The sequence below is a fragment of the Camelus dromedarius genome, chromosome 13 (genome assembly GCF_036321535.1).
Source record: "Camelus dromedarius isolate mCamDro1 chromosome 13, mCamDro1.pat, whole genome shotgun sequence".
NCBI classification, from domain to species: domain Eukaryota; kingdom Metazoa; phylum Chordata; class Mammalia; order Artiodactyla; family Camelidae; genus Camelus; species Camelus dromedarius.
Genome location: NC_087448.1, coordinates 43,461,049 through 43,479,252, shown reverse-complemented (window position 1 = coordinate 43,479,252; position 18,204 = coordinate 43,461,049). Strand labels below are relative to the sequence as shown.

At 37.5% G+C, this 18,204-nt stretch overlaps 1 protein-coding gene across 2 annotated transcripts in view; it reads left to right on the top strand.

Annotated features, from left to right (window-relative positions):
• The window catches only part of TDRD3 (tudor domain containing 3), a 150,679-nt gene extending 138,753 nt beyond the window's left edge, over positions 1 to 11,926 (top strand). For both annotated transcript variants that reach the window (XM_064493109.1, XM_064493108.1), the window contains 2 exons: positions 6,416 to 6,541; positions 11,679 to 11,926. In XM_064493109.1, the coding sequence (XP_064349179.1) occupies positions 6,416 to 6,532 (117 nt within the window). In that variant the 3' untranslated portion in view covers positions 6,533 to 6,541; positions 11,679 to 11,926. The remainder of the gene's footprint in view (positions 1 to 6,415; positions 6,542 to 11,678) is intronic.
• Positions 11,927 to 18,204: the final 6,278 nt, after the last annotated feature.

The window sequence follows — 18,204 nt, the reverse complement described above, 5'->3', positions numbered from 1 at the left end:
TTTATTCATCTACAGAATAATGAGATTAAGTAGTTCAAATCATCAGTCCTGTTACAAGAATTAAATGAGATAAAATGCAAAATGCCAGGCACATAATGGAATAATCATTCATCCCCTTTTTTCTATTCCAAGTTTTAAATAAAGTTAGGTGTGTTTTTGAATGGAAGAGTCTCTATACTTTTATTATTTGAAATTTGATGAGTGACATGTTTTGTGGCCTTTTTTTTTTTTTTGTATTATATTCTCCTAGTTGAAATATGGATGCAGCCTTTTGATGTTGAGTTGAATTTTCTTGAGTGCCTAAGCTGCCAAAAATAGTTTGTTTACTTTGTATTAAAGGGTAGAAGATCTGAAGGGTAGAGGAAGGACAGTGATGAATAGTACTGTATATACTTTAACTGTCATTTAAACATCCAGCTTTCTTCTGTGTTAAAGTTTAGTTGTCTTATTTAGGTAGTGCTGTAGTTGGCAGAGTACAGAATAAAACTCTTGAGCTAGGTGTTAAGATGATTTCCTAATATCTAATAGAATCATTAATAATTTCAATTATATAACTTTAGAGAATATACTTTTTTCTAAAAAGAGAATATCAGAACCACAGTAAGATGTCTCAGAGTTCTCTTGAAATTCTACATGACTCAAGAATAAAAACATTATATTTTGTCAGCCATGCATTTTGGACCAGTTGTGTAGTCATTAGATTTTGAATCAGATTGTTTTCTTGTCTTGAGTCAGTGGTTTTTTTTCCTGCCACAAAATATTTGGTTTAAATACATGATTACTGGACATAGTACATTGAAGAAATGATCTTAGAGCTGCTCTGAGGGGAGGAAAATTATAATACCACATTATACTTTATTCTAAAACGGTCTCTTATTTCACTCAGTTTTGAAAACACTGGATTATTTCCATTTCCTCTTCCCAGCTCTGACATTTACTTGTATCTGTGTTTCTTGCCCTCATTACTCAGAAGCAGAGTGTGAAAGACTGAATCAGAAGACCATGTGCTAGCGCAGGTTGTGGTACTAATTACTTGAGCAAAAATAGCTTCTTAGGTATTTGGAACTGTTCTTTACAGAAACCTTCTCTTTTGTAGTGTGGCTCCAGGTTACCACAGAACCAATTTATTTTGTGGTAGAACTATAAATATTGAATTGGAACTTTTTTTTTAAACAAGGACAATTGGTACACTAAGGTTCAGTGATCAAAATACATGACTCCTGTAGGCACAACTGTTATCCACAATCTTTAATTACTGTGTTATTCTTCAATTTTCAGTTACTCTAATATAAAAGAATATTCATATAATTGATCTAAAATAGATTACTTAAAATATTTTAAGTTATACTTTTGGAATCCATTATATGGTTTTTTTGTTTTTAAATGAGGGCGGAGGTACTTTATTTCATTACTTGGACTAAAAAGTAAAATTAAAGGTCAAGGTTTTCCAGTGGAAACCAAAGGTAAAGGAAATGTTATGAATATCCAAGGTATAATCAGAATTAAGCACAACCTAGAGCCAATTCAGAAAGTTCAATAATCTTCAAAGTGGTTTTCATACATTAATTAATCATCATGGCATCTGAAGGATGAAAGAAATTTAATTCTCATTCTCGTTACTGATAACCACAGGAATAATCTGAATGGATCAAGATGCGCCATTTTAATAAGGCAGGTCGACAAATATTTCATCAAATATTTAATCTACCACATCAGCACTATGTGTGGCACAAAATGTCCCACTGACATGGCCTATTTCACAGCCTATGTTTTTTTAGACTTTAATTTTTAGAGCAGTTTTAGATTCACAGCAAAACTGAGAGGAAGTTACAGGATTTTCCATATACTCTTCGACCCCACACTGCACAGCCTCTCCCACTTATCAACATCCCCCACCAGAGCAGTACGTTTGTTACAAATGATAGACCTCTACTGACACATCATTATTCCCCAGAGTCCATAGTTTACATTAGGGTTCACTCACTGTGTACGGTGTATGGGTTTGGACAACAGTATATTGATATATACCTACCACAGTAATATACAGAATAATGTCACTGCCCTGAAAACCTTTTGTGCTCTGCATATTCATCCCTCCATCCCCCCAACCCTTGGCAACCAATGATCCTTTTATTATTTCCATAATTTTCCCTTTATTACATGATGTTTTGGAAAAGCAGATTTGTCTTTAAAATTATTGTCTGCTTAGATTTTATATTAAAATTAGTTTCTGTTTCTATAAACTGTGTATACACAAGCTGTGTACACAAGCTAACCACGTAGGCGAGGGTGGTCTGGAAGTTCATAGGGTGAGTGGTTCATGTGGGAGTCACTCTAGTGGATATGTACTCAGTAGTGTTTCATTGTTCAAAATATTCAAACTGCAAGGATTACTGTTGAGGATACACACACTGGCTTAAGTTTTTGTGACTACTGGGCATATTGTTGGAAGGAACTGACTAGAAATAAATTTTTATTAAATTATACACAAAATAGCTATTAGAGGTAACAATATTTGTACGTCTTTCTAAGTTTTTTGTGAAGAGAATTGCCATTCCTGTTCCTCACTCCCACCAGTCATCAATAATCAGCCTCCTCACAAAGTCACGGCCCTGGGAAAATGCCAAAGGAACGGCAATCTAAGATAAGGCAGTTCAGTAAGTTAATATGAACATGTAGCTGAAGCAGAGGAAAACGTGGTATTGTCAGCAAATAGACCCCCCCGCACCTCCCAAATAAGTTCCATAAAGGCAGCTTTTAGGTATTAGAGGCAGAGACAGAAGAAGAAATATTCAAAAAGTTGAAAGGGTGGCAAACCCAATGTCCTGAATTTCGGAATTGTCCTCCAGGCTCAGCAGCGGAAAGTTTCCTACTGCTTCAGTTGCCTGGCCCAGGGCTGCTCGACTGTTGATGTGAGGACTGGCGGCTCTTTGCTGTGTGGCACCCCCTGCAGTGCAGGGTATTTAGCAGCATCCTTGGCCTCTACCTTTGAGACGTAGTACAACTCCCCCCACCCTGCTCCTTCAGTTTGTTAATAACCAGCACTGTCTCCAGACCCACTAGCTGTCAGTAGCGCCCTTCAGATACAGCTACTGAAAACGTCTCCAGACATTGACTGATCACTCCCTGCCCTGGTGCTTAGTCAGTCTGACTGGAGGAGATCACTCCCTACTGAGAACTGGGCTTTAAGGATCCACCGCCTTCTTTAGAGCACTGGTTCATATGCTTAAATGCCCTTCGCCTTTATTTCTGGAACAGAGAACCTGACCTCTATTTAAATGTGTTTCACACCTCCTACTGAAGTTTGTTCTAGATTCCAAGTGACTGATTTACAGTGAGCTGTTGTAACAGCTCATTTATAAATGAGAGAATATGTATTTGTATTCTCACTCGAGATGTAGTGTGTGTTAAAGAAAGACTAAAAATGATATGCAGGAAAGATGTTGTTGTGACCCATCAAACGTGTTTTAGAGGTGAAGTTGTGTATCTCCTTTCTGCACTGGTGCAGTGACTTTTTTTTTCCCTTTCAAAGTATCACTTCATTCATGCTTGGTGTCACAATGATTATTGCATTATGTATCTTCCCATTAAAAGGAGTAATAAACTAGTAAATATTGGCATGAAAAGAGGGCACATTTTGGATATTAGCTATTTAGTATTTTAAAACCAGGTTTTATCTGGTAGCATATCTCAACTGAGCAAAAACCTGAATCCCAATAAAATGGTTCTAAATCTCAAAAGCTTAGGTGAAGATGACATTGGTCAGTTTCATTTTTATGAAAGTTATCACCAGTCTTTTAAAAAGCCTTGTCTGAGAGTCAGAAGCAAAATGGCCCTGGTCTAGACTCTTCCAGTGAGCTCTGTGACTTGGTAAAATCACCTGTCTGGGTTTAGAGATTACTCACCTGTCAAATCTAGGGGGACAGACTAGATGGCCGTCTAGGACTATGCCAGCTTAAAATAGTGTGAGATTTTTTAAAATAATGTTCATGAACTATGAAATTAGTTGTTTTTCAGTTTTAAAGCTGTTAGAGAGTAGTGAAACTAAAGGAAGAAGATAGGCAGGAAGAAGAACAAGGTATACATTTCATTCAAAGGTGACGCCAAGTGAACTGATGTATTAAATTGATCAGTGTGTTATGTGGAAAGAGGTACTCGTTCAGTGCTAAAAGTTACTAGCTCTGGACTGTGAAGTGGTTTTGTGGGTAACCAGGTTTGCCCTAGACTATTCTGGGAGGAATATTTAAAAGTTAAAAAAACAAGATTGTGTCTCTGACAACAACTGAACCAAGCTGTCAGGATCATTTTTAGTTTTTGCTTCCACTTTGTATAAAACGATTGTGAAGACGTCAAATAATGTGAAAGAAATCTCATGGTTGGTCATCTCTATGAAACCGTTTAACTGGCTCTGGCTAGCATAGGTTGTGAATCTTTTAAACAATAGAGATAGTTTTTCAAATAGCAATGTCGTATTTATTATGTAAATCCAGCTCATTCAGCCAATGTAGTGTCCTACCTTTAACAGTGTATTTTTTTGATAAAAAATATGGATTTTTAGATGTCCTCTAACCAATTCTGCATCTGGGTGTGGAGAATAATAACATTTCATTCTAATTCCTGAAATAATTACTTCATCTTCTCTAGTCGCAAGTACATTTTCATCCTCAGTTAATATGTCGAACTTCAAGTGTTGTCATATGTCATAAAAATAAATAGTTTCTCTTCAAATTTAGCTATAATATTTGACAATAATCATTCAGAACAGTGACCATATTAATAAAAAATAACTTTCTCCTTTCCTGAACACTTTAATTTTCCCTCCTGCATTTTAATTGCTTTACTAAATTATATACATGATATCTGATGCTTCTGACCATTTTGAGCTTGATTATTAATGAAAGGGGCATAGAGAAAGGAGAGCTAATTTGGAAGTTTGTCTCTAAAATACAGTCATTCAATTGTGCCAGATATAGTGTCAGATTTCTCCATTCTTTTTTAGGTGATAATGGCCCCCTTAAGGGTGATCATTAGGTTTATTTCCTTTACATGCAGACTGAGACTTAAAGATTTAAGCAGCAGAGTCTGAATCAAAACTCAGGTTTATCTTAGAAGTATTGGCAAAGTCACAAAGCTTTCTTGGACTTTGGCATCCTTTACATAAAGTGGAAAAATAATGGTTCTCAAGAATACTGTGGAGAATACCTATTAATGAGAAATATGTTCATTCCAAATATTAAGTATCATTTCTAAGTAAGAGGATTTGATCAGTTATCTTAGCCCCTTTCTGCTTCCTCTGTCAAGTAAAGTGGCAATAGTTTGATCTGTAAAACTTGAAGAATAGAACCCAGTCTTTCATATAATTTCGTATGTTATTAATGAGGTTAAAGGAAAGCAATCTTTTGGGATGGAAGATTCAGTGATAAAGTAAGGAGGAGGAGGAAGAAATAGGATCAATTTCCCAAGTCATGCAAATTATTGTGCTCTGATAATTCAGCTGGAATTTAAACTCTGCTTTTGAAATAGGTACTGTTTCTTTCATAAACAACAGTGAGAGCCAATTTTTTTCTCTCTCTAAAGGGAACATACTTCATAGCTGCATTAATTTAAAACCACTAAAATAACAGGGTGGCAGCACTCAGTAAGAAACCAGTGTGGCTTTTGGCTACATTTCTGTTGCTTCTAAGTCCTTTTTAAATATTATAATTAACTATACTCTTTCTGCTGTTTAATCTGCTTATCCTAATTTTATCCATGCTATTCTTTGAGCTAGTGGTTCTACTCCCTTAGTAAGAAAGAAAATGAGAAGAAGACAGTTTAAGTCTTACTGTAGTGATTGCTGTGTCTTGCATGAAGGTTTCTTTATATGTAAATGGTATTTCCCTCTTCATTCCAATCCATTATTTTTTCCTGTCTCTAGATGTAAGGTTCTTAACGATGTTGGAGATTTCATCAGATGAGGACAGACAGCTGGTGAATGTTCTCTGGCTCCTCAGGCCTTTTCCATATCTTACCAAAACCTCTTTCCATGATTAATACCTGGAAATATTTAGAAGCCCAAATATTCAATTAAAATTTTTATTATAATCCTTGCTTTTCCGTGTTTTCACCACATTGTGTCAAGTCATTTGATGAGATAACCATGCTATTATGTGGAAATAGTTTCCTTTTCTGGAATTAAATTTGATTCTGATGTTACTACCATAAATTTCATTCTTCTATTAACAAGAACCGAAAGAGTTTTAACAATACCCCTGCCTTTTTTTCCTGCCCCTTGCCGCCCTCTATTAGAAAAGTTGACAGATGTGAATCCCAGGGCAGCTTAAGAGGGTATATCAAAATGGGGACCATAAAAGCGTTTAACATAGGACACTTGGAGCTGTTTTGAATGTGTTAAATCACTACTCTTTGCAAACAGGAAGAAGAAGGCACCTATGACCAAACTCTTGAGTTCCGGCGAGGAGGTGATGGCCAGCCAAGACGGTCCACGCGGCCAACCCAGCAGTTCTACCAACCTCCTCGGGCTCGGAACTGATAGCAGGAGGTAAAGCTGACATTGTGAGGAGCTTTCCATGTAAAGAAAGATGCTATTCATGTTAAGTGCATAAGTCTGATTATTACTGTTTCACAGCCATATACAGGCACACCTCATTCCATTGTGCTTCACTTCATTACACTTCACAGACATTGTGTTTTTTACAAATTGAAGGTTTTCAAGCAACTCTGTGTCAAGAAAGTCTGTCGGTGCCATTCTTTCTAACAGCCTTTGCTCACTTCCTGTCTCTGTGTCACATTTTGGCAATCATCACAATATTTCACACTTTCACATTATTATTATATTTATTATGATGATCTGTGATCAGTGATCTTTGATATCAGTGATTATGACTCGCTGAAGGCTCACATGATGGTTAGCATTTTTTAGCAATAAAACATTTTTAATTAAGGTATGTACGGTGTTTTTTAGACATAGTACTATTGCACACACAGTTGACAACAGTATAGTATAAATGCAACTTTTGTATGCACTGGGAAACCAAAGACTTGGTGTGACTCGCCTTTTTTGTGGTGGTCTGGAACCGAATCTTCCAATATCTCGGAGGTTTGCCTGTAATAGAAGAAAACTGATGTTTTAAAACTACTTTCAATTATTAAGTATTTAAGATAATAGCACAGTTACAAACTCCTTTTCCTCCAAACCTTTCCCCCAGAATGCTATTCCTTATCCCCTATCTTCTGTATACCCACTCGTTTCTATTGGAGGTGATGACAATCAGTGAAATCACTGTAGGTTTGAAAGCAGGAAGTAGATGAAAGAAAATAAAGGACTAAATAACTATCAACCTGGATAATTGAATTTATGTTTTATTGTTTAATTAATTTCAGTCCTTTTTAAGAAAAAGTAACTGTTTCATATATATCTTAAGGAATTGGATGAAGACAACATGATTGCTTATTGAGATGTAATTTTGGGGCTCTACGCTATCGATCGGGAAACTTTCATCTTAGAGTTTCAGAGAGAAAGTTGCTATCTGAAAATCAACTTCAATAAGAAGGAAGAGAAATGTAACAAAGAAGTCAGGAAATTGTGGGACCAATCTAAGGCATCTCATTTTGGTGAACAAAGACCTTACTTCTTAATGTTTTTGGAAAGAAATACTTTTGCCATTGTTGGTAACATTTCTAGTTTTCCCTTATGCCAGGTCTTTTGAAGTTTTTTTAAATAATTAGAGTTTTCCCTTTACTGCTTTTATATATCACATAAAAACTATTTTAGACTTTCTATCTTTTTTTCTCAGTCTTTTCTTCTCAGTAGCAAAACCACTGAGAATTTTAAAGAAATTGTTCCTAGTTCCTCATTTCAACTATTCATTCTGCTAAGCCTGGTTATCCACATTGTATTTGTCCCCTAACAAGTGACTCTCTCAATTCCTCAAACCAGCCAAGGGTGTTTAGCACTTGAAATGCAGGTAGCCTGAATGGAGACGTGCTATAAATAAAAAATGCATACCAGATTTCAAAGACTTAGTTTGAGGAAAAAGCTCAATAATTTTTACTGATTATGTATTAAAATGATAATATTTGTAGTAGATTGAGTGAGATAAAATGTTATTAAAATTAATTTCACCTGTTTATTTTTAATTTTTGATGTGGCTACTAGGAAATTTTAAATTACATATGTCTCACATTATATTTCTGCTGGACAGCACTGTCCCAGAGTCTCATATCTCTTAGCTTCCCCAAAGCTCTTTCCTTGGTTAAAAGTGAGTCTGTCATCCTAAGTGAAGAAATGTTTTCTATTTTTCTAGCCCTTTGCACCTTATATAGTGGTCTGCCTGGAGCAGAAGTCACTGCTCTTTGACTTCTGATTTACCTGAGCAAGCCAGTATAGCACTTTACCCCTCTTATCATTGGTTTCTCTTTGCACTTAATACAAATAAATAAACAGATGTTACCTATTGTCCACAGTATCACAGAAGAGCTACTCAGCTTAGGGCATTTTTCAGTAGCATGCAAGAACAGACCAAAGCAGAATCAAAGTATACGTAAGGACTTCAGCAAATTTACACTGTGCAGTTGAACATCCACTTTTAAATTAAGCTCAGTGTGCTTATAATTAACTCTCTCTTAAGGGAAATGAAAACTGAGAAAAGCTTTCCAGGATCTTCTGAATTGTTTAAAACAGATTTTAAAGTAAGGCTGAAGGATCTCAATTTCTGATCACTCTAGGACAGTGGATGTGGGACTCTAGGTTCTTCAAAGGTGCCGTGGGGCTGCTAAAGGCAGATGGATCTGGTAGGACTAGAGGTAGACAGAAGATGATAAGAGTGAGGAAGGGTGCAGCCAAATGGGTGGAACTCTCAGTCCTCTGGGCCCTTCCTTAATGTCTTTCATATGTTTTACACGTTAGAGTTCCAGTGAACATTTCCTTAGAAAACGGTACATGCTTAAAAGCAAATTATAAACCATGGCACCTGGGATAATTGTAGCTTATTCATATAAAAAAGTACAATGCAAACTGATCCTAATCAACTTAAACATTACAATCTTAGTGTTTTTCTATATTCCCTGATTAAAACTTCCATCTTTCTCAGATGCTTGCTTTGGATTGTACTGTTGGCATGGGAAATCCTCACATTAATAAGAAAATTAATTTTGGCATCACTAAAAAATCTCACTGCAAAATTTACCCTAAAAATTGATTAAGAAAGACAAATGTAATCTTGGTTGAAAAAAATTATTTGTTTTTGCAGTTAGTTCAAAGTTATGAAAGATTATGAAGTGAAATTAAATATACTGTTTTCGAATGGGAGGTTCAGCAATAATAAGAACTACACTTTGTGCTTTTGTCACACAGCTGAATATATTATTTTCTTCTTGGGAGAAAAGAGATTTTCTTTTTATTTCCTCATTTCTGGTTTCCATTACCTTAAACATTTAAAAAGAAGACACGCGTCATTAGCAACACACTCTAACCAGCTGAGCTAACTGGCCAGTCGTTAAAAAGAAGGCTTATGTTATAGCCAGCCATTTGACCTCCAGCAAATACAAGCATGAATTCTAATACTGAAATTCTTCTAAGGTTTTGTTATCTAAAATTATTCAAGATAGGAAGAAACACTTAAGGCACTTTCTTTTATCACTTAAACCCCATAATTTCATAGTCATAGTCTTTTATGCTTTGGGTACTTTGCTAGGTGATGAATGACACATAATAGCTGCTTAAGTGTCTTTTAAATCAATGTATTTTGATAAAGTTGTTGGTGTGTAATGACACATTCTTTGACTGTCCTAAAAAGTTTTTTTAGAAGCCTCCTACATGCCCTCCCTGACTCATATACTTCCCCAGAGCTGGAAAGGGAATTGAGTTTTGCTTGAGCCTGGCACTAAGGACAGTATCAGGGATTAGCAGAAGCAGGAGACACCTGGGAGTTAGGGCTCAGGGACAGGAGGAGGTCTCAGGGGGCAGTGTGGGAAATAGGCCCAGGTCTAAAAAACAGTGGTGGCAGGTCAGACCCAAGCCCAGAGAGAGGGGAGAGAGGGCCCAAAGCCCCTAGTTCCTGGACTCATTGTAACTGTTACAGCCAACTTAGAAATAAGAGCAGATGTGGATAGAGAAAGTACACATAGTTCTTTAATCAGTGAAACTGACCAAGACTATGTGCATTTGGAGAGGCTTCTGACATGATTGGAGTCCGACAAATTAGATACCAGTTAGTAGGGGCAGGACTTAAGAGATGAATTTTAAGTTTCATTTTCATAGTAAGGTTGAGTCCTCTGAAGATAAAACTTGAGAAGGCTTGCAGAGTCCACAGCAAACAGCTTTCATTGGCTGGAATTATGTGAACCAAACAATGGGCATTAAAAATATTTCTTGGTGGTGGTAGAAGACACATTAAGAGTTTGATGTGTTCAGGGCTATCATGAACTTCTGAATAAAAATGATGTGATCAGAATTAAGCTTAAGAAACATTGCTGTTGGATGTAGGATGGATTAGAGTACCAGGAGGGAAAGAATCTAAGCAGCTGTTGTGCTAGTCCAGTCGAAGAGTGGTTCGAGCTTCACGTCCTGCTGTGACAAGAGAGAAGGGGCAGACCTGTGTGGACAGAACTTGTAAGGCGCATCAGCAGGAAGCTCCCTAGTGCCATGGAGGTTCAGGCTCAGTATGTTGAGTGTTCTAACCAGTGGTGACACTTTTAATTTCACTTCCAGTTTCTTATTTGTTTGATGGAAGAATAGTCTTCACAGTTCCACATATTAACCAGAAACCTTAAACCAGTAGCTAAGCATAGACTACTATAGAACTACCATGACTTTGTTTATCTTCTAAAGTCCAGGTTTTAACACCGTTTTTAGATGGTAACTATATTTTTAAATGTCTTTTTTTTTTTTTTGGACAATCTGGACCAGCATCTTTTTGCAAAAATTTTCAAATCAGTCAGGGAGGTGATGGCTATAAAGATAGACGTTGCAGGGCCCCAGGACGCCAGCAGGATGGGCGTCATGTGACATTAATAGTGCCCAAAGCTCTTTATTTTCTAAGCAGGAGACAATTTACTTTGGAAGACGTATGAGCTGTTTGAACACAACTGTGGGAACTCCAGCTGTCCCTACTCAGTCATTCTTTTATGCATGAAACTGAAACAGGACTGGAGCAAACAAGCTCCTCTCACCACCTCTGCCAGCCTTTTCTGTTGTCTCCATCCAGAGCGGTTCAGCTAGAGTGATATCTGATAAAGGTGGGGAGCAGGCAGGGGGAGGTGCCAGACTCGAGTAAATTACCTGTGAGACGTGCAGAGGGGACGTGGAGGTGGGTAGGGTGGGGTAGATGTGGTTCCTTGGCAGACTGCATCTTTTTTGGACATCTTCTGTTAAAACTCTACTCAGTTTATCCAGATTCCTGAAGTTGACATGCTAGCAGTAGACAGACTAACAGTGACAGAAATGTACTTCAGGAATTTCTGGAAGAAAAATTATTTTGAAAGATTTTTTTGTTTATATACTGATTTATTGAAATTATGTGTATAAATTAGCACTGTCCAATTTGCTCTATTTGTGACCTATCGGTATTTACACAGACACTTCACATTTACAGGTAAGTTTCAGCAGAGTGTATCTTGAGTATAAAAAAGTCAGTTTGAGGGTCCAATTTCACTGTCTTCCTCTCTTTTTTAAATAGAGTCTGTGTGAAGAAAGGAGCTGTTGACTGAAACATCCTGGTCAAAACCTGTTGATAGATCTCCTACTTTCCCTTCAGAATAAGATGCAGCCATGGTGGATATTATTTGGAGAACTAAAAGGCAGATTTAGGGGGAAAAAATTCAACCCATACAAAGAATGGGGAAAAATACGAAGTTAAATAAAGCAAATACCTTTTACAAGTGAGTTTTTTTCTTCTGCCATCAATAAAACCAGTGCGCTATTAAATACACTGTTTTGCTGTATGTTTTCTCTGCTGAATGTTGTTTTTGTCGTTCATCTGGTACTAACCCCACACTAATTGCCTTCTATAGGGTGGCAGTGACAGCATTCTGAAGCCTCCACTGTAATTACAGAGTAAACTGACTTAACATAGCTTGCCACATTTCTTGCAAAACAACCTGAAGCCAAATAGCAGTTCTTTGTATGATAATACCATTAATTATGATAGCAAAAATATTCAAAACTTGGAAATACTGCTTTTAGCACCCTATTAATGTAATTTGGTTGAAAAACAGGCATTCCCTTGGGGGAGGGGGAGGGTATAGCTCAGTGGTAGAATGTACAAGGTCCTCGGTTCAACCCCCAGTACCTCCATTAGAAACAGACCTAATCACCTCACTCACTGTGCCCCCCACCACCACACACACACAGAAAAACAGGCATTTCCTTTCTTATAAAATGTGCAGTGGATCTTTTAAGATGCATCTGGTTGCAAGTAACAGAAAACTCAGCTCAAACTGGCCTCAGCACTAAAGTACTGGCTTCCTTCACTACCAGGAGCACAGTAGGTTTCAGTTGGTTTCAGAGTTGTCATGAAGGATCCTAATTCCTTGCATCTCTGATTCCTACCTTCTCTGGCATAAGCTTCATTGTGCAGTGGGCTGCCCCGGGTGATCCCAAGATGGGTACAACTTCCTGAGCTGTTAAATCCAGGTATGGAGCTGGGGTCCCTTCCAGAAGTGTGCTCAGAAGAGAGCAGCTTTCACTCTTGGGCCGTGTTACCTGTACTGTGCTGCTTTTCAATCCGTGAACCAGACACTTCAGCAAGGGTCTGTGGATTAGTGCAGGACTGATCCAAGTGCCCCACCCTTACCAGCGGGGCACTGTGCTTTCCTGGAAGTGTATTTGATTTGAGGCAGAGGATAAGACGTTGGAGAAGCCACCAGAATGTGCATTACAGAGAACCAGTACATCTGAACCACAAACTCTTCATCTAATAGGACAAAGATAACAGTCTCAAAGTCTCAGTCCTATAAAGTCAAAAGTCAACAGTTAAAAAAAGAATGAGGAGGAAGGAGGGATTGAGGAGGCAGGGAGGGAGGAAGGGCAAAACAGAATTCTCTGGTCAAAACATGCGGCAAAATTTCGTGCTTTGCTTTGAAGGAGAGGTTCTTAGGCATTTTCTCAGGGCCCAGTAAGTCTAAGTTCTGCTTACTTATTAGCCCACAGTTGGCTGTTTCCACAGTATCTTAACAAGTGAAAGAGTACAGGTGGGGAAGACATGGCTAACAGCGTAGGGTTTTTGTTGGTTTTTGGTTGTTTTTTTGTGTGTGTGTTTTATTTATTTTTATTTTTTTAACATTTTTTTATTGATTTATAATCATTTTACAATGTTGTGTCAAATCCCAGTGTTCAGCACAATTTTTCAGTCATACATGGACATATACACACTCATTGTCACATTTTTTTCTCTGTTTGTTTTTGGTTTTTTGCATTGCTGTGCATCATACAACAACAAGTGGGGTGGCCTGGACATTGGCTTTTTAAAAAGATCTCCAAGTAATTCTAAAGTGTATCCTGGGTTGAAAACCAGAGGAGGGCCTATGGTAGTTTTGATGAATTGGCAGCTGATGAGTCCATGAGGGAAGAGGCAAAAGAATGTAAACAGGTCTGAGAGTAGCTTAAAGTTCTGGTTCTCTGCACCTTCTTATTTGATAGATGGGGACAGCAGTACACACACTGTGAGCCTCGAATAGACTCAGTGGATGGCACTAGTGCTGGCTAGTGGTTATCATGATAACTTAGTCCCTAAGAACAGTTCTGTGTGGTCATACGTGATCTATATGATTTGACCTGAAGGTAAGTTTAGTTTGGATAGCAAGTGAGGTCAGCCTATCTGCGCTGCTGGTTGCTGGTGGCTGCTGGGGCGTTGAAGGTGGGAGTCCCGTTTCTGACACAGCAAGGTGTACTTGGCTAAGTATATCAAAAGCTGAGCTCTGCTGTGACTTTCCGTTATTAAGGGCAGCTGCAGCCCTGCATGTGTGGATGGAGTAAGTCATAATAAAATCATTGTTAGTATTTGCTGAGGGCTTCCTAAGTGTCGGCTCGGTGGTAAGCGTTTTCCTGATTTTCTTTGTCATCGTCACAACTCTAGATCTCCCCTCTTATCCCCTCTTATTCTTTAGTTTCATTTTGGTTTGCATTATGGTTACATTCTGTCATGTTAATTAGATTCGAGTTACAGTTTGTTGTGGCCATGACGTATGATGTTTATTTTTGCTCTTCCTCCTGGTTCTACAGAGATCTACCTGTTTCCCCCTTGTGACCTCTCCCTTTATCTCCTTCACACCTTCCTCCCCTTTCCTCTCATCCTCGTTTCAAACCTTACTTTTTCTTTGACTTTACGTATGTATAGTCTTGGCTCAAATTCTTTTTTCTCCCTTCAAAAAAAAAAAAAAGTTTTAAATAGCATTCAAAAATTATTCAGTAATTATTTACTGAGTCCTAACTGTTCCAGGCACTATGCCGTAAACAAGACCAACGTGATCTCAAGTCTCACAAAGCTCAAGATTTAGCTCCTTTTATCAGTTTGTTTTAATATCTGCATACTATCTTTTCACATTCCTTTTAGTTCTTTACTATGAACTTTATTTCTTAAGTGTATTTTGTTGACTTTTATTTTTGCTAAATTACTAAAAATTATTTTTTTAGTTTTGATACTTTACCTCTGTTCTACTTTTCAAAATGTTTTCAATTTTAAAATATTTTTTCACTTCTGGGCCCCACATATTTGTTTTCTGAAGAAAGCCCTCAAGTCATCTCCAAACTTTTGCCACTTCTTCAAAGCAGAACTGACCTGAACCATTTTTTCCCACCCACACCTCTTTCACTTATTAAGATACTGTAGAAACAACTGTGGCCTAAAAAATGGAGAAAACTGGGAATTTACAGGCTCTAAGAGAATTTCTAAGGCCCACTCCTTCAAAGCAAAGTACTAAATTTTGGCAGTTATTTTGGCCAAAGTATTCCCTTATCCCCCTCCCTCCTTCCTCCCTCCTTTCCTCTTTCTTTCCTTCTGTCCCCTTCCTTCCTTCCTTCCTTCCTTCCTTCCTTCCTTCCTTCCTTCCTTCCTTCCTTCCTTCCTTCCTTTCCTTCCTTTCTTTTCTTCCTTTCTTCCTCTATTTCTTTCTTTCTCTTTCTTTCTTTCTTTTTCTTTCTTTCTTTCTTTCTTTTTCTTTCTTTCTTTCCTTCTTTCTTCCTTTTCTTTTTTCTTTTTCTCTCTCTCCCTTCCTTCTTTCTTTTCTTTTCTTTTCTTTTCTTTTTGTCGATTTCTAGCTTCATAGGACTAAGACTATGAGGAGACTGTCTCTGTCATATGAAGTAAAGAGTTTGTAGTTTAGTGGACCTTCCAGATTTAGGCCATAATGACCACACCACCCTATATAGTTACATCTTTCATGGGCCTTTCTTTTTGACTTAATTAATGTACCATGGGTAACCCCACTATCTTCAAGGAGTGATACAAAAAGAACAAAGAAGGAAAATTTGACTGATGGTGGTCAGAGTGGTGCTTTGGACTTGCCAGCACTGACCCTTGACTGGTTCATGCAGGGAAAGAGATTCTTGGCCCATGTGTGAGCAGGTTAGTATGTCAGTGCATGGCTTGGAGAACTTTAAGTAGGCCCACACTGGAGTTCCCCACTTGAAGTGGATAGATATTTTATGCTATTTTCCAAAAGTAAAAAGTGTATGAGAATGTTTTTCACTCTTCTCTATTTCCCATTCCATCCTTCCAAAGCAACTGAAGGGGTGGTGTTATAATTTACTAAGATGGGAAATACTGTAAGAAACCAGGTTTTGTGTTAGGGGGCAGGAATTTTACTATTGTCCAAGCTTTATCACCTAGACAACTAAACAGATAATTTGATATGTGGAAGGCATATTTATTTATGTTTTTTTTCAAAATATCAAAAAATTATTTAGGTGAAATGCTGTAGATAGAAATATTCAGTAAGACAGCATAATATGTTGGCATGAAGAAAAGCCATAGACATCAACAATGATTTTATAGAAATAGGAAAGAGAACAGGGCTAGGGTTAAAATTGTTTTACCTACAGAAGGAAAATTTTGATTTTGATCTTATAGTTTACATACAATGGGAAGGAGAAAGTACAGTCAAGAGGAATGAGTGTTCAGCCTGAGGAATAGATCTGACTTACGGCTGGCACAGGGATTGAAGCACACTCAGGACACTCTGTTGTTCAGTGCCAGTGAACACCTGGCAGACAGCAAGTGGGTGGCAGTGCAGGAGAGATGATGGGTGGGCAGAAGGTCACACAGCACCTGCAGAGTCCAACACTAGGAGAAATGCAGGGCTCAGGATGCAGGCTTGAGCCATGCATACTCAATCCTCTAGCTCAATCCTTTTCCCAGGTTTGACAACCAGTGCGGGGGGAGGGCCTGGTACATTACTCAAAAGAAAATAGGGTCACCAATAAAGATTTCAAGGTAATGATCATCAGGATGCTGAAAGAACGAGGGAGAAGAATGGATGTACACTGTGAGTTAGAAAAAATAAAGAGGAACTAGAGCTGAAGACAGAATCGCTGAAATAAAAAAATACATTGGGAGAAATCAACAGTAGATTAGACGGTACAGAGGAATGGTTCCGTGAACTGGAAGACAGCATAGTGGCAATCAAGCTGAACAGAAAAAAGAATTTTTAAAAATGAGGAAAGTTTAACAGGCTTCTAGGACAACATCAAGTGCACTAACATTCACATTATATGGAATGGGAAGACTTGTCATGGAATGAAGGAATTAATATTGTTGAAATGACCATACTACCCAAGGCAATCTACAGATGCCTTCAAAACGGTGTGATCCAATTACAGATTCAGTGTAATCCCTACCAAAATACCAATGACATTTCTCACAGAACTAGAACAAATAATTCTAAAATTTGTGTGAAAACACAAAAGATCCCAATAACCAAAACAATCTTAAGAAACAAGAACACTCACAGACATAGTAAACAATCTTATGGTTACCAGGGGAAGGGGTGGGAAGGGATAAATTTGGGAATTTGAGATTTACAAATGTTAGTCACTATATATAAAAATAGATTTTAAAAAAGTTTCTTCTGTGTAGCACAGGGAACTATGTTCAATATCTTGTAATAACCTTTAATGAAAAAAATATGAAAACGAAAATATGTATGTATATGCATGACTGGGACATTGTGCTGTCTACCAGAAATTGACACATTGTAATTGACTGTACTTCACTTAAAAAAAAAAAGGTAAGAAAAGAAACAAGAACAAAGCTAGAGGTATCACATTCCCTGATTTCAAACTGTACTACAAGGCTATTCTAGTCAAAAGAGTATGATACTGGCATATAACAGGCACATAGATCAATGGAACAGAATGAAGAGCCCAGAAATGAACCCACATTTATCTATGACAAAAGAGGCAAGAAAACACATTGTGTAAAAGCCTCTTCAATACATGGTGTTGGGAAAACTGGACAGCTACGTGCAGAAGAATTGAACTGGACTTTCTCACATTGTATACAAAAATAAACTCAAAATGGATTAAAGACTTAAATGTAAGACTGAAGCCATAAAACTTCTAGAAGAAATCAGGCAGTACACTCTTTGACATTGCTCTTAGCGGTATTTTTTTGGATATGTCTCCTCAGGCAAGGGAAACAAAAGCAAAAATAAACAAATGGGACTACATCAAACTAAAAAGGTTTTGTACAGTGAAGGAAACTATCAACAAGATGAAGACCTCCTACTGAATGGAAGAAGGTATTTGCAAATTATATATATAGATAAGGGGTTAATATCTGAAATACACCAAAAATGTGTATAACTCAACATCGAATAAACAACCCAATTTAAAAATGGGTGGAGGACTTTAATAGACATTTTTCCAAAAACGATGTACAAATGGCCAACAGGCACATGAAAAGATGTTCAACATCACTAATCATCAGGGAAATGCAAATCAAAATCACCTCACACCTGTCAGCATGGCTGTTGTCAAAAAGACAAACTTTCAGTTACAAAATAAATGAGTCGTGGGTAAGAAATGTACAATGTGGGGAATATAGTCAGTAATTATGTAATATCTTTGTATGGTGACATGGTAACTAGACTGGTGCAAATTTTGAAGTATACAGAAATATCAAATTACTATGTTGTGTACTAGGAACTAACATGATGTTTTAGGTCAATTATACTTCAAGAACATACAAACTCATAGAAAAAGAGATC